The 26,598-nt window shown below is 45.2% G+C and overlaps 2 protein-coding genes across 2 annotated transcripts in view; both read left to right on the top strand.

Moving 5' to 3' along the window:
- LOC130293392 (nicotinamide N-methyltransferase-like) overlaps nucleotides 1-26,598 on the top strand; it is a 104,407-nt gene that overhangs the window by 65,353 nt on the left and 12,456 nt on the right. Inside the window, exon 3 of the mRNA XM_056542018.1 lies at nucleotides 5,752-5,959. Within this exon, the coding sequence (XP_056397993.1) occupies nucleotides 5,752-5,959 (208 nt within the window). The remainder of the gene's footprint in view (nucleotides 1-5,751; nucleotides 5,960-26,598) is intronic.
- Nucleotides 21,176-26,598, top strand: part of LOC130293389 (nicotinamide N-methyltransferase-like) — a 51,459-nt gene continuing 46,036 nt past the window's right edge. Inside the window, exon 1 of the mRNA XM_056542011.1 lies at nucleotides 21,176-21,316. Within this exon, the coding sequence (XP_056397986.1) occupies nucleotides 21,269-21,316 (48 nt within the window). The 5' untranslated portion in view covers nucleotides 21,176-21,268. The remainder of the gene's footprint in view (nucleotides 21,317-26,598) is intronic.

Genomic DNA, 26,598 nt, shown 5'->3' with positions numbered 1-26,598 from the left:
CTTATTACGATGGACCTTACACTAAGTCTGAGGTCCAGAGCACCTTGGATCAGATTTTTATTAAAGAGGACATGGGCTGACCCAAAGAAATGAAATCTTTATTATCTTTTTTGAAATTAGGGTTTATAGTTTGTCTGACATTTCAGAGAATCAGTCAGATGGATGTGAACTGAATTTTAATAATGGGAGAGACAATTAAGTGATGGACGGGGTTATACATTTAGAGAGTCTGAATGTTGTAGAGAGAGGGGGATCTAAAACACACACCCCGACTATATTATGTTTCCCATCACCTCCCATTATTAAAATTAAGTTCACACCCACCTGACTGATTCTCTAAATTGTCAGACAAACTACAAATCCACATATTTAGGAATGGGAGGGCATATCAAGAATCTGTGAAAAAGTGTGTGCTCACGGCCCCCTAAGCTATTTAATGATTATGCAATCTAATTTATCTCTGCCCACTTTTCCCTCAACCCTGGCTAGTCCCTCTATCCTAACCACTCAAAGACACCCCCATAGCATGATGCAGCCCCCACCATGCTTCACTGTAGAGATGGTATTGGGCAGGTAATGAGCAGGGCCTGGTTCCCTCCAGACATGACACTTAGAATCCAGGCCAAAAGATTCAATCTTTGTCTCATCAGAAGAGAGAATCTTGTTTCTCACAGTTTGAGAGTCCTTTAGGTGCTTTTTAGCCAACTTGCAGTCTTTTTCTGAGGAGACACTTCTTTTTGAGTGGCCATTAAGTTCTTGGTTACCTCATGTGGATAGAGGATAAGTTTACTTTTGCCGGAATTCTCATTTAACCTTACAAATATATGTGTTTTTTAACATATTTATTAGGCTTTGTAGCCCACCTGGTGTTCCCCTAGATTACAGGGGAGGAACAGGAATTACAGTACAAGCTAGTGGCTGTAGGGGTAGGAAAGGTGACTAGAGGGGGGTGACTAGAGGATCTGGTGAAGTGTCTAAACTGTTCTGACCTCCAGCAGCCAAGGGGAATGCCCAACGGGCTACAAAGCCTAAGTTAAATATCTATTAAATCTCTGATATCTCGTTGCCTGAGAGGTCAGTACCGGTCCGTGGATCAAACGGTATTGGGCCGCCCGGGAAACTTTAAATAATTTAACGGCCGAGGCGCAGAGCATTGCACCCTCCCGAGCCCGCCCATTGTGTGACAATGGTGAATGAAAGTTCGCTATTGTTACACTGATCCTGCTCCTGGCCAATCAGGGAGCGGGTCCTCCCGCTTCCTGATTGGCCGAAAGGCAAACCCCACGCCATTGGCCGAGGAGGAGGCACCGCGGGAGGACTGAGGACTCCAGGTCGGAGACGCGGGGACTGAAGAGAAGCTGCTGTGAGGTAAGTGCAGGGCTGGACTGGCCTACCGGGATACCACTGCCCTGTGGGCCAGCAGTGGATGGAGTCCCGACAAGTCACTGTGTCAGTCTGTCAGCAGTGTCAGGACCTGTGTGCTCTGCAGCTGCAGCATCACACACAGGTCCTGAGGCTCCTGACAGGCTGACACAGCGAGCGGAGGTCCGGAGGTCTGGGGTACAGAGTCTGTAATGGGAGCTGTACAGACAGTACACTCACCTCTACTCTTTGCCTCCTCACTGCTCCTGGCCCCTCCTCCTGTCCCCATAGTGACTGCAGCTGCTCGGGGGAAGATCTACTATACTGGGTGAGAGAAAAAGGGAACCTTAATGTTATCACAAAGGGTGGGAGTCCTGTTATGTGGTGTGTGTGGGGGTCTGGTAAGAGGGAGACCTGTTATGTGGGGGCTGCAGAGGGGGAGACCTGTTATGTGGGGGCTGCAGAGGGGGAGACCTGTGATGTTAGAGTCTGCAGAGGGGGAGACCTGTGATGTTAGGGGGTGCAGAGAGGGAGACCTGTGGTGTTAGGGGCTGCAGAGGGGGAGACCTGTGATGTTAGGGGCTGCAGAGGGGGAGACCTGTGATGTTACAATTAAATAAAAATTATTAAATCAAAACAAGCGGGCCACGGAAAAAATATCAAATGATTACCGGTCCGCGGCGATAAAAAGGTTGGGGAGCACTGAGTTAGCTAATGAGAGGTATGTACAGATTCACTGTCAAAAGGGTCACACACACAACGATGAGAGCAAATCTTTTTGGCGACTAAAGGATAAGTCTCATACTAGAAAACGTATCCCCTATCTGAAGGATAGGGGATATGTTTTAGATCGCGGGGGGGGGGGCGATCGCTGGAGCGCATCAAGACCCCCACCCATAGCGGAGGCCACCACGCCCTCTCCATATAGTGCTATGGGAGAGCCGTTCGGCAATCTTCAGGCTGACACTGTCTTACAGTATATAAGAGCTACAAGTTATACCGGCATTTATGGATAGTGTGACTTTAATCCACCGAAGTTTCAAAGAGTCTTGGCCCAGGGTCCACTGTGCCCTCATGCTGCAACACCTCTTTGCTATTAACAGGGTTAAATATTTATATATATTTCCGTGAGCAGTAGTTCTTACCAGTACCACTTTTGTGAAATTTTCAAAAATTATCAATTTTGCCATTTGGAATTTTTTTGTGTTTACACTGTTTGCAGTGTGTGATCAGGAATGTGATTTTCATAGTTCGGGCCATTCAGCACATATTGATACCAAATATATTTTTTCTTTGTTATTTTTTATTTTATTTTTTTTTTGAAAAAAGGAAAAGGAGAGTGACTTAAATTTGTATTTGGGCGAAACTATTAGATTTTTAAAAACTTTTTTTTAACACTTTTTAAGCCTATAGGAGTCTTTTATAAGGAATCATCATTGAATTGCTTATATACTGTAGATTGATCTAGTACAAATGCATTACATTGATCTATTACATCAGCACTGTATTGGTACAGTCTGCCTGTGGCCAAGTCATGGCAGGCACCAAGGCAAAGTACAGTCTGCTTTAATCATGTTTTTATTTATATTTATTTAGGTTTGCAATTTATTGATTTATGTGGAACTTGCTCTTTAGGGTCTTTTCACACTGCAGAATTTTCGCATGCGGAATTCCACACAGATTCTGCGTACGGATTCCGCTTTACATTAAAGCCCAATGGACTTCAATGGGATTCTGCTGTCCCATTCACACTTAATAATTTCAGCATGCGGATTCTGCATGGATTCCACAAGGATTCTGCACAAAATCCGCACAAGCCAGAAACCACCCAAATGAAAGCAGAAGCGGAATTGGTGCGGATGTGGGAAAATGTTGCCATGTGAATAGACCCTTAGTTTAAAGAGGAACTGAAGCCAACCCAAAGAAATTGATATTTTACAGTTATTAAATAACTTAGGGTGTCCTGATCAAACATCTTTTTACAATTTCCTAATATGCCCTTAAGTTCTTGATATATGAGAGTTTACAACTTGTTTGACAATTCAAGGAAACCAGTGAGAAGGTTAGAATTAATCTTAATAAAGGGAGTGATTATCAGGTGATGGGCCGGAATATAGAGTAATGGGCATAAAAGTATAGGGGATAACATGTCTGATCACTGGGGTCTGGCCACCTGGACCCCCGCCATCTCGGGGCCAGCTCTGTGGCATTCATGAACATGGAAGCCTAGTACACAGCCGTTTCACCTCCTCCCATAGACATGAATGGAGGGGACATGGCGGCTGTGGTCACCAGTAATCTGGCACTGAGCGGAGTTCGCTCTGTGCACCGGATGACTGGGGTGCCGGAGCGGAGATCGCGAGGAGCCCCAGCAGCCGGACCCCCAAAATCAGACATGTTGCCCCCTATACTTTGGATAGGGGTTAACATGTCTAGCGGAGGAGTACCCCTTTAATGATCATCCAATCTCTATAATGAAATTCCTGTGTCTTCTTTAATATTGCTTCAACTGCAAATGGTTCAGCAAAAACAATGATATCATTGGTCAAGATCTGCATGTACATGCACGCAAAAAACAGAATCAACAGCGTGGATGTTTTTCATAGTAAGTAATGAAGACATTTCATTGCTTATACTAATGGCGTTTTAGTATAGCAATGAGACTTCTCCTTTACTTTTATGGGGAAACTGGAGTGGCACAGTTACAAACCCCAATGCAACTGCAACGCAACCTGATCATGTGATTTTACGCTTAGGCTGTGTTCATGCATTTACGTTTTTAATTGCAGTTATTGAATACAAAGCCAAAAAGGTCTGTCCTTCCTTTGTAAACATCCTCCATTTATGATCTACTGCTGGCTTTGTAATAATCGCAAGTTAAAACTTGAATATGTGAACACGCCAGAGGCGGCTCTCCTATTAGGCGAGTAAGGCAGCCACTTAAGGCCTTTGGCAATGTGGGCTTGCTGGGAGTTGTAGTTTTGCCACAGCTGGAGGCACCCTGGTTGAGAAACAGTGATCTATCTATCTATCTATCTATCTCATATCTATCTATCTCATATCGATCTATCTACCTCCTATCTATCTCATATCCATCTATCTATCTCATATCTATCTAATATCTATCTATCGATCTCATATCTACCTATCTATCTATCTATCTATCTAATATCTATATATCTATCTATCTCAAATAAAAGACATCACTTTGCACTAAACAACGGAAGTGCCACTGTTTCTTTTTGGACATATCTGTCTATCTATCTCATATCTATCTATCTTATACAGAGGCGTAACTTGTAACTTTTGGGCCCTGATGCTAAATCTGCAACAGGGCCCCATGTGCCACGTATGGTACTGGCCTCTTATGGGGCAGATGTTTTTTTGGACGCCCTTAGGCACCAGGGGCCCGATGCAACTGCTACCTCGGCTCCCCCTATAGCTACGCATCTGATCTCATAACGATCTATCACGCTTACAGCCCATAACCCCAGGTCTCCCACCTAGCCCCCCCCCCTACACTTCTGTGCCCCTAATCACTTAAACGCCTTTTAAAATCAGCACAGGGGCTGCAACTACAGGGGTAGCTACAATCTACTGGGGAACTACCTACTGGGGGCATTACCTACCATGGAGAACTTTCTATTGGAGGCATGACCTACTGATGGTACTACCAACTAGGGGCATTACCTACCTGGGGAACACTATCTACTGGGGGCATTACCTACCCAGAGGGTACTGTCTCCCGGGGGCAGTGCCTACCTAATAGGGACATTGCCTACCTAATGGGGGCATTACCTACCTTATGGAATTACCTACTACCTACTGGGGCATTACCTATCAGGGGGCACTATCTACTGGGGGCATTACCTACTACATACCTACAGGGCATTAAATACGACCTACCTGGGGGCATTACCTACTACCTATTGGGGGCATCACCTACAATCTACCTACCAGGGGCATCACCTACTACCTATCTACTGGTGGTATTACCTACTAGGGACATGATTGACCTACTGGGGGCTTCTATATTTTCCTACCTGCATATTTTCCTACCTATTGCAGTCAAATGGTAGAAGAATCACCTGCAGAAAATACACAGCAAAATACTGCACTTGTGACTCTACCCTTAGGGTGTATTCACACATACATAATCCTGTGCCTATTTGATGCGAATGATTTAAAGCTGCAGATTTTATGCTGTCAATCAGTTTACATTGAAATGTGTAGCATAAAATATGCAGCTTCAAAGCCTGTGCATCAAATAGGTGCAGGATACTGTGTGTGTGAATAGACCCTAAACCCTGTATTGTTGGTTCGGCAACTTGTAATTTCCAATAATATTCCTGTGTAACCTGATATTACAATGTTGTATTATCTCTTAAGGTGGAGTTAGAGGGGATACACTGCTCGATGTTGGCACCGGAGCCTCCATTTATCACCTTCTCTCTGCTTGTGAAGTGTTTGATAAAATCATTGTCTCCGATTTGGTTGATCAAAACCGTGAGGAATTCCAAAAATGGCTGAAGAAAGATCCAGACGCTTTTGACTGGACCCACCTTATCAAACGTGCATGTGAGCTGGAAGGAAATAGGTATTTATTTATTTTTTCAAATTTATATGTTAAATTTTGTGCAGAGCTAGTGCTAATAAACAGCAACCAATCTGACTACCCAGAGTTACAGTATAATATAATAAGGAAGATAGAAGGAGCAATGCCTTAAAGGGGTACTCCAGTGGGAAAAAAAAGTTTTCAAATCAATTGGTGCCAGAAAGAACTACATACACCACTTTCTCTAGAGCATACAGCAGCTGATAAGTACTGGAAGGATTAAGATTTGTAAATAGAAGTGATTTACTAATCTAAACAGCAAGGTGGTTGTCAGCTAACTTAGGGGCGCGGTGCACGGTCCAACTCTCAGCAAGCAGAAGAAGAAATGGAACAGCTGGAACACTTAAAACTCCAGGTTTATTGCAGCTTTAAAATCAACAGCAACAAGGTAGACATACAGTCAACATGCACGGTGGACACATTTCGAGTCTATGACTCTTTAATAAAACCTGTGGCATGCAAATACTTGTAGCATATTTATAGTCAGAGGGCGGGAGGGGGAGTGGATAGTGATGGTCTGCACCTGTTGGGGTGTTAACCCTTTGTGGTCCTTCACTAAGCACTCGCACGCCTCTTACATAGAGATTCAAATATCCACTAAGAAAACTGCATCATCTGAACTAGTACTGAAACATGAAACAAGTTTAAAAATATAATTGCTGGAAAAAGTTTTTGTATAAAAAGAAACCAAAAGAGACAAGGAAAAAAGCAGTGGTATTCTAATAATGGAAAAATAAGTCAGCACAGTTGTTCAATCCTTTTGGCTGAAAGCAGTCAAACTGATATATCCGCGACGTCTCACGATCCCTGAGTGTTTTCAGCCAATTTCCTTCTCTGACTTACTTTGGCGATTCCGGTTCCCACTGCATACCGGGCGGGGATTGGAGCCGGATGCCTGCTGAAATCATTCAGCAAGCATCCCGAAAAAGTGCCAAGGTGGATCCTGAGGATCCCCCATATCGGCGATCACTGCAGCTCGCCAGTAAATACTAACCGGCGATCTGCGGCGATTCCGGGTCATCTGGGTCACGCGTGACCTGATGACCCGGAAAAGGATGATGATCGTTGGTGAAATATACACCACCAATCACCATCCGTACATTAATTGCCACCACCCCCCCCCTCCCCAGTACAGCAGTGATTGGGCGGCCGCAGTGACCGTACCAATTACGACAGTATGGGGAGGTAGGTGCAGGAGCACGTTGCTCCGTTCTGCCCACCATTTCTGAGAGATCTGGTGTGCAGGACGGAGCCCCATACTGTCATCTCCCTCCTCATAGTCCAGAAAGTGTTCAAAAGTGCCCTCTTGCCCCCTTTCTGTGGCCCCTAGGCACAGAAAGCAGTCGGGGACAGCTTAGATTAGGTTTGGAGTAAAAAAAAAAAAAAAAAGATATTTTTTTTGCCTACCATCTGTAGGTGTCTGCAGGTCCGTAACACCTTTAGCTGCGTGACCCCGACCCTACGGTGTTTTTTTTTGGGGGGGGGGGGGGGACAGACCTTTTTTTTTTTTTTGCTAAACGTGTGGGCAGGCCCTCTTAGCTATAAAAGGTCCCCGTTAGCTAAAGCCAACCCACGGCTGATCAGTCCCATAGTACTGATCAGCGTTTTTTTGAATTGAAGGCGCTTTTGCGGGGATTAGAGCATCTTTTCTATTATATTTTTGCACCTATGGGCGGTCCGTGCCACCAGTAGCAGGCCTGTGCTGTATAGACGGACCGTACCTGTGTGTACGGCCTGCCCCACCGCTGTCAGTGATTTATCACTGATCAGCGTTTTTTTTGGGTTCAGGTGGGTGTTTTTTTTTTTTAAAGGTTTTAATCGTTTATTTTATTTTATGTTTTGTTTTTTGTGTGGGGGTCTGTGTACGTGCCACCAGCCACTGTTCTGGGCTGAGTTGCCAGACCCCCCCCCCCCCTGACTTCTGTGCCCCCTGCCGCCACCAAGCGCTAATCAGTGTGCACACCACTGATTAGGTCGACGCTTTTTTTTGGTGCAGGGACTTTTTGCGCTAGAAGTCTTTTTGTTTTTTTTTTAAGTTTATGTTTTTTTTTTTTTTTTAGTTTAGTTTTATTTATTTATTTATTTAGTTAGTTAGTTAGTTAGGTAGGGCGGGTTAGGGTAGGAAGTCTTGCACCACACGCAGCACACACACCAATAAAGTTTTCCACCCACATAAATATACTCTTCACCCCCCTCTAGAGTAGAGAAATGGCCCGCAGGGTGTTTTGAGCGGAGGAGGCATATGCCTTACTTATCTCTGACTCTGAATTCACCACAGAGGACGAGGAAGACCCCACCTTCCTTATTTCCTCGTCCTCCTCACTAACTTCTGAGGATGAGACACCACCAGGCAAGGCCGCAAACCTCCTCTGCTCCTGACCCTGTGTCCCATGCTAGTATGAGTCCCCCTGGCACTCATACTAGTCATGCCCCAAAGCCAAGTTTACTGGTGCCCGTACCGGCGAACTTGTCTGGACTCAGCCAGCGGACCACAAGCCCATTATTCCTGAGTTTGTTGGATCGTCGGGTTTACTGAAATGGACTATTTAATTTTTTTTTTTCAGTGACGACTTTGTCAATCTGATGGTTGACCAGACAAACCTGTACGCCCAACAGTTCGTCGATGCTAAACTGGGCTCATTTTTAGCTAGACCCAATGAGTGGTACCCAGTCAATGCAGCCGAAATGAGGACCTTTTGGTGCCTCGTGCTGCATATGGGTCTAGTTAACGAAAAACAGTATCAGGTAATGCTGGAGTGGGGACATCCTCTACCAGACCCCGCTCTACAGTATGGCCATGGCACGTCCCCGGTTCGAGGCCATTCGGAAATGTTTGTATTATGCTGATAATGTGGCATGTCCCCCCCTCCCCAAATTTTGGGGGCCCCCGGATCGTCCCCAGCCAACACTTTCCAGGTGAGGTCACAGGAGGGGGATTCGGAAGGACACCACCACTCAATGTGACACTTGCCCTGATCATCCAGGCCTCTGCATTAAAAACTGCTTCAGGGAGTATCACACTTCCATGGAGTTCTACATTTTTAATCCTTTGCCCTCATTTTAATTCCCCAGAACTATACTCCAATGTACCAGTCCAGAGTACATTGTCTTCCAGATTTTAAAACCAACCCCCCCCCCCAAAAAAAAATAAAAAATTAACTCTTTCCCAATACCCCTGAGCAGTTGCCTCAAATGCGCAGCGCTCTCTCCCCACCTGAGCGGGGTGCACATTTGAGGTAACAGGTCAGGGACAGCCACACAGATCACTTTCCCAGATTGATGATTCGGAGCATAGGGTTTGGGGCGGCATCATTTTTAAGAGGCTACTGGTGTTCACCAGAGCCCGCCGCAAAGCGGGATGGTCTTGCTGCGGCGGTAGCAACCAGGTCGTATCCACTAGCAACGGCTCAACCTCGCTGACTGCTGAGAAGGCGTGGGACAGAAGGACTAGGCAGAGGCAAGGTCAGACGTAGCAGAAGGTCGGGGCAGGCGGCAAGGTTCGTAGTCAATATGGATAGCAGGAGATCAGGTAACACAGGCTTTGGACAACACTAAACGCTTTCACTGGCACAAGGCAACAAGATCCGGCAAGGGAGTGCAGGGGAAGTGAGGTGATATAGCCAGGGAGCAGGTGGAAGCCAATTAGGCTAATTGGGCCAGGCACCAATCATTGGTGCACTGGCCCTTTAAGTCTCAGAGAGCTGGCGCGCGCGCGCCCTAGAGAGCGGAGCCGCGCGCGCCAGCACATGACAGCCGGGGACCGGGACGGGTAAGTGACTTGGGATGCGATTCGCGAGCGGGCGCGTCCCGCTATGCGAATCGCATCCCCGCCGGCAATGTCAGTGCAGCGCTCCCAGTCAGCGGGTCTGACCGGGGCGCTGCAGGGAGAGAGACGCCGTGAGCACTCCGGGGAGGAGCAGGGACCCGGAGCGCTCGGCGTAACAGTCATCATTTTGGGAATTGGCATATCAGCACCACTTTAGGAATCAAATCTCATCGGTGCTGTCTCACTCCTAAGCCCTGTTTTGCGCCCTCATAGGGCTTTAATGCCATATATGGGGTATATTATTACTCTGGAGAAATTGGGCTACAAATTTTGTGGAGCTTTTTTTCTCTTACTACTTGTGAAACTAACAAAATTTTGGTTAATACCAGCATTTAGTATTAAAAATCAGATTTTTCACTTTCACGGCCCACTGTTCAAAAAACCTGTGAGGTGTAAGTAGTCACTGTAACCCTTGTTACATTCCTGGAGGGGTCTAGTTTCCAAAATGTGTCACATGTGGGGGGGTTTCTGCTTTTCTGGCATCATGGGAGGTCTGAAAATGCACATGGCCTCGACTTCAATTTCAGCAAAATTCTCTCTCCAAAGTCCAATGGCGCTCCTTCTGTTCTGAGACCTGTAGTGCGCCAGCAGGGCACTTAACATCCAAATATGGGGCATTTTCTTAATCGGGAGAAATAGGAATAACATTTTTGGGGTCCATTTTCTCTTATTACCCCTTGTGAAAAAGAAAAAATTTGGAGTAACATCGTCATTTTAGTGTTAAAAATCTAATTTTCCATTTTCACGTCCAAATTCAACGCAAAGTCGTTAAACACCTGTGAGATATTAAGGCTCACTATACACCTTGTTACGCTCCTTGAGGGGTGTCGTTTCCAAAATAGTGTGCCATGTGGGTTTTATTTTGCTGTTCTGGCACCCTGGGGACTTTCTAAATGAAACATGCCCCCCAAAAACCATTTCAGCAAAATTCTCATTCAAAAAGCCAAATTTTGCTACTTCTCTTCTGAGCATTGTAATGTGCCAGCAGAGAACTAAACATCCACATATGGGGCGTTTTCTTAATCGGGAGAAACTGAGCTTCAAATTTTGGAAACTGAGCTCCATTTTCTACTATTAGCCCTTGTGAAAAATGAAAATTTGGGGTAACACCATAATTTTAGTGTTAAAAATCTTATTTTGCATTTTCATGTCCATCTTAAAAACAAAGTTATCAAACACCTGTGAGGGTTTAAGGCTCACTATACACCTTGTTACATTCCTTGAGGGGTGTAGTTTCCAAAATAGTATGCCATATAGGGGGTTACTTTTCTGTTCTGGCACCATGGGGGCTTTCTAAATGCATTTCCATACTCAAGAGAAATTGGGCTACAAATTTGGGGGCTTTTTCTCCTTATACCACTTTTAAAAATGAAAAAATGGGGCTACAAGAACATGTTAGTGTAAAAAATGCAGATTTAGATTTTTCTCCTTCACTTTGCTGCTATTCTTGTGAAACACCTAAAGGGTTAACAAACTTTCTGAATGTCATTTTGAATACTTTGAGGGGTGTAGTTTCTATAATGTTTTTTTTTAAAGAGGTATTTCTCATAGAAAGGCCCCTCAAATCCACTTCAAACTTAACTGGTCCCTAAAAAATTCAGATGCTGCTATACTTTGAAGCCCTCTAATGTCTTCAAAAAGAAAAAAATTACAAATTTATGATGCCAACATAAAGTAGACATATTGTATTTGTGAATCAATATAAAATGTATTTGGAATATCCATTTTCCTTGCAAGCAGAGAGTTTAAAAGCTAAAAAAATGCAAAATTTTTAAAATTTTCATGAAATTTTGGGATTTTTCACCAAGAAATGATGCAAGTATCGACAAAAATTTACCACTATGTTAAAGTAAAACATGTCTTGCAATCAGAATAATCAGTAAAAGCATCCCAGAGTTATTAATGCTTAAAGCGACAGTGGTCAGATTTGCAAAAAAAAGGCTCAGTCCTTAAAGGGGTATTCCAGGCAAAACCTTTTTTTATATACAGTGACCCCCCCCCCCGACCTACGATGGCCCCGACATATGATGAAATCGACATACGATGGCCTCTCAGAGGCCATCGCATGTCGATGTCAGCATCGACATACGATGCTTTTTTATGTCGGGGCCATCGCATTAAGTGCTATCCGGCAGCGCCAAATGCTTAAGCTGTTGCCGGATAGCAGCTTAATGTTCCCCGTGAGGTGCGGTAAGTATTACTTACTCCTCCACGATGCTCCGGGGTGCACTCCGGGTCCAGCGCTGGTCTTCCGGTGTCTTCTCGGCCCTCTCCGATGACGCCAATACGCTGCTGCGCACGCCATCCAATAGGAATGGCATACGCAGCGGCGTAATGACGTCGCTACGCAGGCCCAGTAAGGCCTTGCGGAAAACAGAAGAGGACCGGAGAAGACAGAAGAGGACCGGAGAAGACAGCGGAGGACCGGAGAAGACAGCGGAGAGCCCAGCAGAGGCCCTGATCACCATCGGGAGCGGCGGGGACACCATCTCGAGCGGCGGGGACAGGTGAGTACAGCTTCCTATACTTTACATTGCACGAATCCCTCAACATACGATGGATTCGACAAACGATGGTTCGTTTGGAATGAATTACCATCGTATGTTGAGGGACCACTGTATATCAACTGGCTCCAGAAAGTTAAACAGATTTGTAAATGACTTCTATTAAAAAATCTTAATCCTTCCAATAGTTATTAACTTCTGAAGTTTTCTAACTGCTCAATGAGGATGTCACGTCCCGGGAGCTGTGCATGATACAGGAGAATATCCCCATAGGAACTGCACAGCTCCCAGGACGTGAGTCATCAGAGAGCAGCTAGACAGAAAACAACAACTCAACTTCAGAAGCTAATAACTATTGAAAGGATAAAGATTTTTTAATAGAAGTAATTTACAAATCTGTTTAACTTTCTGGAGCCAGTTGATATATAAAAAAATAAGTTTTGGCCTGGAATACCCCTTTAACCCCTTAACCCCTTCAGGACGGAGCCCATTTTGGCCTTAAGGACCGGAGCGTTTTTTGCACATCTGACCACTGTCACTTTAAACTTTAATAACTCTGTAATGCTTTTAGTTATCATTCTGATTCCGATATTGTTTTTTCGTGACATATTCTACTTTAACATAGTGGTAAATTTTTGTCGATACTTGCATCCTTTCTTGGTGAAAAATCCGTAAATTTGATGAAAAATTTGAAAATTTTGCATTTTTCTAACTTTGAAGCTTTCTGCTTGTAAGGAAAATGGATATTACGAATACATTTTTTTTGGTTCACATATACAATATGTCTACTTTATGTTTGCATCATAAAATTGACATTTTTTTACTTTTTGAAGACACCAGAGGGCTTCAACGGTCAGCAGCAATTTTCCGATTTTTCACAAAATTTTCAAACTCAGTATTTTTCAGGGACCAGTTCAGGTTTGAAGTGGATTTGAAGGGTCTTCATATTAGAAATACCCCATAAATGGCCCCATTATAAAAACTACACCCCCCAAAGTATTCAAAATTACATTCAGTAAGTGTTTTAACCCTTTAGGTGTTTCACACGAATAGCAGCAAAGTGAAGGAGAAAATTCACAATCTTCATTTTTTACACTCACATGTTCTTGTAGACCCAATTTTTGAATTTTTACAAGGGGTAAAATGAGAAAAATTTTACTTGTATTTGTAGCCCAATTTCTCTCGAGTAAGGACATACCTCATATGTCTATGTAAAGTGTTCGGCGGGCGCAGTAGAGGGCTCAGAAGCGAAGGAGCGACAAGGGGATTTTGGAGAGTACGTTTTTCTGAAATGGTTTTTGGGGGGCATGTTGCATTTAGGAAGCCCTTATGGTGCCAGAACAGCAAAAAAAAAAACACATGGCTTACCATTTTGGAAACTAGACCCCTCGGGGAATGTAACATGGGATAAAGTGAACCTTAATACCCCACAGGTGTTTCACGACTTTTGCAAATGTAAAAAAACATTTTTTCACCTAAAATGCTTGTTTTCCCAAAAATTTTTAATTTTTAAAAAGGGTAATAGCAGAAAATACCCCTAAAAATTTGAAGCCCAATTTCTCCTGATTCAGAAAACACCCCATATGGGGGTGAAAAGTGCTCTGCTGGCGCACTACAGGTCTCGGAAGAGAAGGAGTCACATTTGGCTTTTTGAAAGCAAATTTTTCTCTGGGGGCATGCTGCATTTAGGAAGCCCCTATGGTGCCAGGACAGCAAAAAAAAAAAACACATGGCATACCATTTTGGAAACTAGACCCCTCGGGGAACGTAACAAGGGGTTAAGTGAACCTTTATACCCCACATGTGTTTCACGACTTTTGCATATGTAAAAAAAAAAAAATTTTTTTACCTAAAATGCTTGTTTTCCCAAAAATTTTACAATTTTTAAAAAGGGTAAAAGCAGAAAATACCCCCCAAAATTTGTAACACAATTTCTCCCGAGTACGGCGATACCCCATATGTGACCCTAAACTGTTGACTTCAAATACGACAGGGCTCCAAAGTGAGAGCGCCATGCGCATTTGAGGCCTAAGTTAGGGACTTGCATAGGGGTAGACATAGGGGAATTCTACGCCAGTGATTCCCAAACAGGGTGCCTCCAGCTGTTGCAAAACTCCCAGCATGCCTGGACAGTCAACGGCTGTCCGACAATACTGGGAGTTGTTTTGCAACAGCTGGAGGCTCCGTTCTGGAAAAAGTGGCGTACCAGACGTTTTTCATTTTTATTGGGGAGGGGGGTTGTATAGGGGTATGCGTATATGTAGTGTTTTTTACTTTTTATTTTATTTTTTGTGTTAGTGTAGTGTAGTGTTTTTAGGGTACAGTCACACGGGCGGGGGTTCACAGTAGTTTCTCGCTGGCAGTTTGAGCTGCAGCAGAAAGTTTGCGGCAGCTCAAACTTTCAGCCAGATACTTACTGTAATCCTCCGCCCATGTGAGTGTACCCTGTACGTTCACATTGGGGGGGGGGGGGACATCCAGCTGTTGCATAACTACAACTAACTCCCAGCATGCCCGTTGGCTGTCGGTGACTGCTGAGAGTTGTAGTTTTGCAACAACTGTAGGCACACTGGTTATGTATCACTGAGTTTGTGACCTAACTGAGTGTTTCACAACCAGGGTGCCTCCAGCTGTTGCAAAACTACAACTCCCAGCATGTACGGTGCATGGTGTACGGTGACTGCTGAGAGTTGTAGTTTGCAACAGCTGGAGGCACACCGGTCGTGAAACACTGAGTTAGGTAAAAAAAAACTCTGAGTTTCACAACCAGTGTGCCTTCAGCTGTTGCAAAACTACAACTCTCAGCAGTCACCGACAGCCAACGGGCATGCTGGGAGTTGTAGTTATACAACCAGCAGATGCACCACTACAACTCCCAGCATGCACTTTAGCTGTTTGTGCAAGCTGGGAGTTGTAGTTATACAACAGCTGAAGGTACACTTTTCCATAGAAAAAATGTGCCTCCAGCTGTTGCAAAACCATAAGTCCCAGCATGCCCATAAGGGAATGCTGGGAGTTGTGGTGGTCTGCCTCCTGCTGTTGCATAACTACAGCACCCAGCATGCCCTTTTTGCATGCTGGGAGCTGTTGCTAAGCAACAGCAGGAGGCTGTCACCTCCAACGATCCAGCCGCATGAGGTCAGTCCCGCCGCAGCCGCTGCTCCTGGGGCCCCGATCCCAACATTGACGCCGGGGATCGGGGTCCCCAGCACCCGGGGTGCACGTCCCGCACCTGCTCACGTCCTCCGGAAGAGGGGCGGAGCGGGTGCGGGAGTGACACCCGCAGCAGGCGCCCTGATTGGTCGGCCGGTGATCCGGCCGACGAATCAGGGTGATCGTGAGGTGGCACCAGTGCCACCTCACCCCTGCAGGCTCTGGCTGTTCGGGGCCGTCAGTGGAGACCCGATTGACCCGGAATCGCCGCAGATCGCTGGACTGAATTGTCCAGCGATCTGCGGCGATTGCCGACATGGGGGGACATAATGACCCCCCTGGGCGATATGCCGGGATGCCTGCTGAACGATTTCAGCAGGCATCCGGCTCCGGTCCCCAACCGGCTAGCGGTGGGGGCCGAAATTCCCACGGGCGTATGGATACGCCCTCGGTCCTTAAGGACTCATGATGCAGGGCGTATACTCCCTATGTCCTGAAGAGGTTAAGGACCCAGGACGTACTAGAACGTCCTGGCACCCTGGGCTTTAAGGACCCAGGACATACTAGTACATCCTGGTGTTTCTCCGGTCTCTGCCGCGCCCCGGGCAGAGATCGGAAGCGGATGCCTGCTGAAATGCTAGGGAAAACGCCCCTGCGATCTGTGGCAATACCGGGCTGATCGGGTCTCTGGGACCCGACCGCCCGGTAATTTTGCATGATCCCGGCTGTCACAGACAGCCAGGACCATGCTATAGTATAGGAGCGAGGTGGCAAGCCTGCCACCTCCTCCTATCCCCTGCGATCCGTCGGTTAGTTCACCGACCAATCGCAGGGGGGGTTACTTCCTCCCGCCCTGCCCGGCCCCTGGATGTCCGGAGAGGACGGGAGGAAGAACAGAGGACGCGGCGGGGGACGGGGGAGTGCTGGGGACCGGCCCCGGTACTTACCTCGTCCCTGAAGACCCGGATCCCGGCGATGAAGACGGCGGCGGCGACAGGTTAGTTCCTCTTCAGCCGCGGTCGGGCCCTTTACAGCAATGCACGTCGCCGTAAAGCGACATGCATTGCTGTAATGGGACCCTGTATACTACAACTCCCAGCATGCCCGGCCAGCCCTTGGCGTTTGGGCATGCTGGGAGTTGCAGTTTTGCAACATCTGGTGGTCCATAGTTTGGAGACCACTGTGCCCTTCCAGATGTTGCAAAACTACACATCCTCAGCATGCCCTTACTGTCCAGGCATGCTGAGAGTTGTAGTTCTATAACATCTGGCCCTTCAGATGTTGCAGAACTACAACTCCCAGCATGCCTGGACAGTTTTGGCATACTGGGAGTTGTACTTTTGCAGCATCTGGAGGGCTACAGCTTGGACACCACTACACAGTGGCCCCAAAACTGTTCTCCTTCAGCTGTTGCGTAACCACTACTCCCAATATGCCCTTTGGCTGCCTGGGCATGCTGGGAGTTGTGGTTTTGCAACAACTGGAGGCACACTGGTTGGGAAACATTGTCTGTTTCCTAACTCAGTGTTTCCCAACCTGTGTGCCTCCAGCTGTTGCAAAACTATAACTCCCAGCATGCACTGATAGACCATGCATGCTGGGAGTTGTAGTTTTGCAACAGCTGGAGGTCCCCCCCCCCCCCCCTCCTGTGAATGTACAGGGTACATTCACATGGGCAGGGGGGCTTACAGTGAGTATCAGGCTGCAAGTTTGCGATGCAGCAAATTTTGCGCGGCAGCTCAAACTCGCAGCAGGAAACTCGCTGTAATCCCCCTCCCCTGTGACTGTACCCTAAAAACACTACACTACACTACACTAACACAAAATAAAATAAAAAGTTAAAAACACTACATATACACATACCCCTACACAGCCCCCCTCCCCAATAAAAATTAAAAACGTCTGGTACGCCACTGTTTCCAAAATGGAGCCTCCAGCTGTTGCAAAACAACATCTCCCAGTATTGCCGGACAGCCGTTGACTGTCCAAGCATGCTGGGAGTTTTGCAACAGCTGGAGGCACCCTGTTTGGGAATCGCTGGAGTAGAATACCCCTATGCAAATCCCTAATTCAGGCCTCAAATGTGCATCGCGCTCTCTCACTTCGGAGCCCTGTCGTATTTCAAAGCAACAGTTTAGGGCCACATCGCCGTACTCGGGAGAAATTGCCTAACAAATTTTGGGGGGCTTTTTCTCCTTTCACCCCTTTTGAAAAGGGGAAGTTGGGGTCTACACCAGCATGTTAGTGTAAAAAAAAAATGTTTACACTAACATGCTGGTGTTGCCCTATACTTTTCATTTTGACAAGAGGTAAAAGGGAAAAAAGCCCCCCAAAATTTGTAATGCAGTTTCTCCTGACTACGGAGATACCCCATATTTGGGCGCAAAGTGCTCTGGGGGGGCACAACAAGGCCCAGAAGGGAGAGTGCACCATGTACATTTGAGGGGATTTGCACAGGGGTGGCTGATTGTTACAGCGGTTGTGACAAACGCCAAAAAAATAAAACCCCACATGTGACCCCATTTGGGAAACTACACCCCTCACGGAATGTAATGAGTGGTGCAGTGAGAATTTACACCCCACTGGTGTCTGACAGATCTTTGGAAAAATGGGCTGTGCAAATTAAAAATTTTGTACAGCCCACTGTTCCAAAGATCTGACAGACACCAGTGGGGGTAAATGCTCACTGTACCTTGTTACATTCCTCAAGGGGTCTAGATTCCAAAATGGTATGCCATGGGGAGGTTATTTTGCTGTCCTAGCACCATAGGGGCTTCCTAAATGCGACATGCCCCCCGAGCAAAATTTGCTCTCAAAAAGTCAAATATGACTCCTTCTCTTCTGAGCATTGTAGTTTGCCCGTAGTGCACTTCAGGTCAACTTATGGGGTACCTCCATACTCAGAAGAGATGGGGTTACAAATTTTGGCGGTATTTTCTGCTATTAACCCTTGCATAAATGTGAAATTTAGGGGGAAACACACATTTTAGTGAAAATCTTTTTCTTTTTTTTTTTACGTATGCAAAAGTCGTGAAACCCCTGTGGGGTATTAAGGCTCACTTAATTCCTTGTTACGTTCCTCAAGGGGTCTAGTTTCCAAAATGGTATGCCATGTGTTTTTTTTTTTTTTTTTTTTGCTGTCCTGGCACCATAGCATAGGGGCTTCCTAAATGCGACATGCCCCCGAGCAAAATTTGCTCTCAAAAAGCCAAATATGACTCCTTCTCTTCTGAGCATTGTAGTTCGCCCATAGTGCACTTCAGGACAACTTATGGGGTACCTCCATACTCAGAAGAGATGGGGTTACAAATTTGGGGGAGTATTTTCTGCTATTAACCCTTGCAAAAATTTGAAATTTGGGGGGAAACACACATTTTAGTGAAATTTTTTTTTATTTTTTTTTACATATGCAAAAGTCAGGAAACACCTGTGGGGTATTAAGGCTCACTTAATTCCTTGCTACGTTCCTCAAGGGGTCTAGTTTCCAAAATGGTATGGCATGTGTTCTTTTTTTTTGTTTTTTTTTTTGCTGTTCTGGCACCATAGGGGCTTCCTAAATGCAACATGCCCCCGAAAAACCATTTCTGAAAAACGTACTCTTCAAAATCCCCTCGTCGCTCCTTCGCTTTTGAACCCTCTACTGCGCCCGCCGAACACTTTACATAGACATATGAGGTATGTGCTTACTCGAGAGAAATTGGGCTACAAATACAAGTATACATTTTCTCCTTTTACCCCTTGTAAAAATGCAAAAATTGGGTCTACAAGAAAATGCGAGTGTAAAAAAATGAAGATTGTGAATTTTCTCCTTCACTTTGCTGCTATTCCTGTGAAACACCTAAAGGGTTAAAATGCTGACTGAATGTCATTTTGAATACTTTGGGGGGTGTAGTTTTTATAATGGGGTCTTTTATGGGGTATTTCTAATATGAAGACCCTTCAAATCCACTTCAAACCTGAACTGGTCCCTGAAAAATAGTGAGTTTGAAAATTTTGTGAAAAATTGGAAAATTGCTGCTGAACTTTGAAGCCCTCTGGTGTCTTCCAAAAGTAAAAACACATCAATTTTATGATTCACACATAAAGTAGACATATTGTATATGTGAATAAAATAAAAAAATATTTGGAATATCCATTTTCCTTACAAGCAGAGAGCTTCAAAGTTAGAAAAATGCTAAATTTTCTAATTTTTCATCAAGTTTTGGGATTTTTTACCACAAAATTTTACCACTATGTTAAAGTAGAATATGTCACGAAAAAACAATATCGGAATCAGAATGATAACTAAAAGCATTCCAGAGTGATTAATGTTTAAAGTGACAGTGGTCAGATGTTCAAAAAAGGGCCGGGTCCTAAGGTGTAAAATAGCTGGGTCCTTAAGGGGTTAAGGTGTTAAAATCACATCCAAAGTCGGATGCTGTCTGAGTATAGGAAGATATTCATTCACAATAGCCCTGATAGCATCAAACTCCATACTATATGTAGTAACAAAGGAAACTTTGCTCTGATGATCAGGCTGATTACTTGCTTGAGACAAACTCTGGTTTTCGAGTAGCTCTTGGTTTATTCTGTACTCTATGTTTGGCTCTCGCTAGCATCCAAGGTTTGTACCCTCTGGCTTTAAGGCGATTACATACTGTGTCTTGTTCTATGGCTGTGTACTCACTGGTTGAGCAATTTCTTTTTGCTTTAGTTAACCCTCCAACTGGTATATCTGTGATTGTGTGATGGGGATGACAAGAACTAGCATGTAAAATGGTATTGCCGGTAAAAGGTTTACGATAGGTGCAGGTATCGATTCTGGACTGTGGTACGTTTGCAGTTAATGTAATATCAAGAAATGGAACCTGGTTCTTGTGCCAAAGATGAGTGAAGCGGAGATTGTGGGCATTGTTGTTCATATCTTGGATGAAGTCTGACACTTCAGAGTCAGTACCCATGCATATGACAACAATGTTGTCCACATATCTGCCAAACTACTTTATCCGGTCCAAGAAAGGGTTGGTTTCACTGAAAATGTGCTGGTCTTCATACCAAAAGATAAACAATTTGCTACAGTTTGAGAAGACTTGGCTCCTATACTGGTTCAAGTCTTTAGTAGATAAAACACATTTTCATAAAGCTACCAGAAGACATCCAGAATGAACCCTTGTAACACCGAATAGTACAATGAAAGTTGTTGAAAGGCAGACAAGGTAAGAGCCAGCTCACCCCGCCCCAAACAGTAGAGCACGGATCCAGGCGCTGGACGGCACCAGCCAGTGGGAAAATGAAAGAGATTGGATCCAGCTCAATGCAGATAAAATCGGGTTTAATCCATAGGACAAGGAAGGAACAAGTTACGCGTTTCAAGCGCTGCAAGCGCTCTTAGTCATACATATGACATACATATACGTATGACTAAGAGCGCTTGCAGCGCTTGAAACGCGTAACTTGTTCCTTCCTTGTCCTATGGATTAAACCCGATTTTATCTGCATTGAGCTGGATCCAATCTCTTTCATTTTCCCAATGAAAGTTGTTGTATAATGTCTGAGACAGCCTGTACCGACATTGTATAAGGCAGGGATGTAGATAGCAACTCGATGTCGCAGACCAGTCAGGACATTGATTCATCCCAAGTTATATATTCCAGTAAGGACCATAGATGTTTAGTATCTTTTATGTGGCTAGGGAATAGCTCAACCAGAGGGCACAATGCAGAATCAAGCCAAGAGCAGAGGTGTTCATTAAGAGATCTGATTCCCATGACGATAGGGAGCATCGACGGCAGGAATCGTTCTTTATGAACTTTGGGCAAAGAATGTTATATGGGGATGATGGAGTCTGAATTGAGAATGAAATCTACCTCCTTCTGCGTGAGTATCCCTAAATTTAAACCTTCTTGTAGTAGCCTACCAAGGTCTGATTTGTAGGGGGCAGTGGGGTTGTATTGCAGACGCTGGTACGTGCTAGAATCATCAAGGGTCATCTCGTTTAGGAACAGCATTCATGCACACCACTGACCCTCCCCCCCCACCCCCTTATCAGCTGATCTGATTAGTAGTTCCTTATTGTTTTTTAATTCTCTTAGGCAGTTTTTTCTTTATGCATGAAAATGTGTTTTATTTACAAAAGATTGAAGCCAGTTTGGGAGCCAAGTCTTCTCCAACTGTAGCAAATGTGTTCATCTTTTGGTATGAAAACCAGTATATTTTCAATGAAACCAACCCCTTCTTGGACCGGATAGGCTAGGTTTCCACTTGGTTTTTTATTTTGTACACCTAAAAAAACGCCAGCAAAAACGCCAGAAAAACTGCCACTGGTTTTTCCTGAGTTTTGGCAGTTTTTCTGGCGTTTTTTCTGGTGTTTTCCCTGGTGTGTGGAAACAGACAATTTTGTCCCCTGTGGCAGTTTTCTCACTGCCTTCTGGGTACCACTCTGTGGGTTGGATGCTAAGCGCCCGGTCCACAGAGTGTAAGGAGGTGAGGAGGGATGTATAGCGTCACTACTCACCTCCCCCAGCAGTATAGTATACAGGGGGGCACAGTGTACCCGTATATACTATACAGGAGTCGGGAATTCTGTCACCAGACTGACAGGACTCCCTGCTCCTATAGCCCCTTTGGGCGGTATACAGTATACACAGCTATCTATAGATAGCTGTATATAGTGTATACAGAACAGGAGGTCCACTTACCTCCCTCGTTTCTGTCACCGCCGGTCCGTGTAGCTCCGCCCCCTTATGGCGACATCATTAGGGGCGGAGCTACAGACGCGATCCAGGCTGGAAAGGGTATAAGGCTCTGTTAACATTGTCCTTATTGGATAATGTGAACAGATTCTTCTGCCAGTGTCTACCCAGACAGGGAGACTCCAGCTGTTGCTAAACTACAATTACCAGCATGCCCAGGCAGCCAAAGGCTGTCTGGGCATGCTGGGAGCTGTAGTTTTGCACCAATTGGAGGCTCACTGTTTAGGTAGACATTGCATTATGGGTGCTCTCCCCTGCAAAGAGCGCAAAACATGTCCTAACCCATTTTTTTTGTGTTTTTTATCTTCTCATTTCAGATCCGTGTATGCAGAGGATTACAACGGATTCGATGGATTACTATGGATGAACCTTATTTTTTTTATTTTAATAAAATGGTTAATGAGGGCTGTGGTTGTGCTGATGTGTCTTTTTTTAATTGAATATTCAGGCTTAGTAATGTAGGCTGTCTAATAGACGGAATCCATCACTAAGCCGGGGCTTAGCGTTAGCCCCAAAAACAGCTAGCGCTAACCCCCAATTATTACCCCGGTACCCACCACCACAGGCCCGGAGCATCAAAAATGTCGCTACTGGGCCTAGGTGATAACAGGCTGGCGTTATATAGGCTGGGGAGGGCCAGTAACAATGGTCCTCGCCCACCCTGGTAACGTCAGGCTGTTACTGCCTTGTTGGTATCTGGCTGATACTGAATATACAGGGAACCCTATGCGTTTTTTTTTCCATAAATAAATAATAATGCATAGGGTTCCCCCTATTTTCAGTATCAGCCAGATACCAACCAAGCAGCAACAGCCTGACGTTACCAGGGTGGGCGAGGACCATTGTTACTGGCCCTCCCCAGCCTAAATAACACCAGCCTGTTACCGCCTAGGCCCAGGAGCGCCATTTTTGATGCTCTGGGCCTGTTGGTACTGGCTCTAATAATTGGAGGTTAGCGCTAGCTGTTTTTGGGGCTAACGCTAAGCCCCGGCTTAGTGATGGATTCCGTCTATTAGACAGCCTCCATTACTAGGCCTGAATATTCAATTAAAAAAAAGACACAACACATTGGAAAAATGATTTTATTTTAAAAAACACTCCCTCACAGCCCTCGTTAACCATTTTATTAAAATAAAAAAATTCGAGTTAATCCGTAGTAATCCATCGAATCCGTCGTAATCCTCTGCATACACGCATCTGAAAGGAGAAGAAAAAAACCACAAAAAATGGGTTAGGACATTTTTTGCGCTCTCCGCAGGGGAGAGCACCCATAATGCAATGTCTTTCCAAACAGGGAACCTCCAATTGGTGCAAAACTACAACTCCCAGCATGCCCAGACAGCCTTAGGCTGTCTGGGCATGCTGGGAGTTGTAGTTTAGCAACAGCTGGAGTCTCCCTATCTGGGAAGACACTGCCAGAAGGGTCTGTTCACATTATACAAAACAAACAATGTGAACAGAGCTTCACAGAGCCTTACTAGCCTGACTCCTGTCTGTAGCTCCGCCCCCTAATGATGTCATCACTAGGGTGCGGAGCTACACAGACCCGCGGAGACTGGAGGGAGGTAAAGGGACTTCTCCATCTTCTGTATACACTATATACAGCTATATATAGATAGCTGTTTATACTGTATACCACCCAAAGGGTTAACCTAACCTTGGCATTTTACAGTTTACTATTGACTTGCCGCTAACATCATTTTTGACAAAAAAAACGCCATGCGGCAGAATGGGTGTTTTTATTGGCGTTTTTGTAAAAAAAACAAGTGGAAACCTAGCCATAAAGTGGTTCGGCAGATATGTGGACGACATTGTTGTCATATGCATGAAGCGTCAGACTTTGTCCAATATATGAACAACTATACCCACAATCTCCACTTCACTCATCTTTGGCACAAGAACCAGGTTCCATTTCTTGATGTTACATTAACTGCAAACGTACCACAGTCCAGAGTCGATACCTGCACCTATCGTAAACCTTTTACCGGCAATACCATTTTACATGCTAGTTCTTGTCATCCCCTTTACACAATCACAGATATACCAGTTGGAGGGTTAAAGGGGTTATCCAGCATAAGGTGATTTTAATACGTACCTGGCAGACAGTAATGGACATGCTTAGGAAGGATCTGCACTTGTCTTGGGCTAAATGGCTATGCTGTGAGATTACCATAACACTGTGGCTAGCTTTAAGTGAACTTGTATTTCCTGTTTTCAGTTTTCTTGTTTGCCTACAAATCCCATGATACCATTTTCCTCCTTCCCACACATCAGCCCCCCACCCATTGAAACATAAATGAGCTGCAGACATGTGGTCTTCAATCAGGATGCCTACAGCTGTTGCATTAGTTGCAGATTGATCCCTCCACCCATTGAAGTAGACAGGCTCCCTGTCATCAGCTGACTAGTGAGTCAGGTCTCGACCGCATTGCAAGCTGGGAAAAATCTGAGACAGCAGTCATTTTGTATGCTGGTAAAAATAAATATTGGGGTGAAAATCACAGAAGAATTGTGAGAAAACCGTCACACACAGGTACAGACACTATATTATGAACTACACTAACTTTTCAGCCCCTGTAGCATAGTCAAATAAAAAAAAATCCCAGAATACCTCTTTAACTAGAGCAAAAAGAAATTGCTCAACCAGTGAGTACACAGCCATAGAACAAGACACAGTATGTAATCGCCTTAAAGCCAGAGGGTACAAACCTTGGATGCTAGCGAGAGCCAAACATAGAGTACAGAATAAACCAAGAGCTTATAGTCCAGAATCTATACCTGCACCTATCGTAATCCTTTTACCGGCAATACAATTTTACATGCTAGTTCTTGTCATCTCCATCACACAATCACAGATATACCAGTTAGAGTACAGAGTAAACCAAGAGCTACTCGAGAACCAGAGTTTGTCTCAAGCAAGTACCGTATTTTTCGTCCTATAGGACTCACCGGCGTATAAGACGCACCCAATTTATAGGTGCAAAATCTAAAAAAATAAAGATTTTGAACCCAATAGTGGTCTTCAACCTGCGGACCTCCAGATGTTGCAAAACTACAACTCCCAGCATGCCCGGACAGCCGTTGGCTGTCCGGGCATGCTGGGAGTTGTAGTTTTGCAACATTTGGAGGTCCCCAGATTGAAGACGACTGCATAGGAGGTAATACTCACGTGTCCCCGTGGCTCCGGACCCATCACCGCTGCCCTGGATGTCGCTCCATCGCTGTCGCCATGTCCCCGTCGCTCCGGAACGTCTCTGCTGCCGGCCGGGTATCCTCGCTCTCCGTCGCCGCCATCACGTCGTTACGCACGCCGACGCACGTACGCGACGACGTGATGACGAGGAAGGAGAGCGCCGGCCATACAGGGGTTGCCTGAACGGAGAAGTCACCGAGGAGGCAGGTAAGGTCCCCCCCGGTGTCCTGTAAGCACTAACCCGGCTATTCAGTCGGGCTGTTCGGGACCGCCGCGGTGAAATCGTGGCGGTCCCGAACAGCCCGACTGAACAGCCGGGTTAGTGTCACTTTCCCTTCAGACGCGGCGGTCAGCTTTGATCACCACGTCTGAAGGGTTAATACAGGGCATCACCGTGATCGGTGATGTCCTGTATTAGCCACGGGTCCTGGCCGTTGATGGCCGCAGGGACCGCCGCGATAGGGGTGTATTCGCTGTATAAGACGCACCGACTTTTTCCCCCCAGTTTTGGGGAAGAAAAAGTGCGTCTTATACGGCGATAAATATGGTAATCAGCCTGATCATCAGAGCAAAGTTTCCTTTGTTACTACATATAGTATAGAGTTTGATGCTATCAGGGCTATTGTGAATAAATACCTTCCTATACTCCTATACTTTAAAGGAGGGATGTAACTTTTCCTCTCGGAAAGCCCCAACGTTAGCCAGTATTCTCGCCCCTAGCTTGCTACCACATCCACTTCTGAAAACTCAGGTAATTTGATTAAAACATAGGACTTTCATATATGTGGCCAGGCAAGATGCGTGGTGTGTCAATATGCTACTAAGACCTTGTCGTTCCTTGATGCACGATCTAACAAGGCATATAAGATCAAAGATTTTCTAAATTGTGATTCTTGTTTTGGCCTGTTCAACTTGTAATCTTACGTCCATTGGGTCTACTAAAAGAAATCTTAAAAAATGCCTCCAGGAACACATCAGAGGTGCAAACAATTCACTCAATGTGAATGCATCCAACGTGTCTCACCATTTTCGTGATGTATAATGGCAATGTTTCTTGCATGTGTTTTTTTTTGCTATTGAGAAAGTACACAAGTAAGTCAGAGACGGAAATTGGTTGAAGGCACTCAGGGATCGTGAGACGTTGCGGATATATATCAGTTTGACTGCTTTCAGCCAAAAGGATTGAACAACTGTGCTGACTTATTTTTCCATTA

This window comes from Hyla sarda, chromosome 10, assembly GCF_029499605.1.
Source record: "Hyla sarda isolate aHylSar1 chromosome 10, aHylSar1.hap1, whole genome shotgun sequence".
NCBI lineage: Eukaryota > Metazoa > Chordata > Amphibia > Anura > Hylidae > Hyla > Hyla sarda.
Note: the sequence above shows the minus strand (reverse complement) of the source record. Positions and strands in the feature narration are given on the sequence as shown.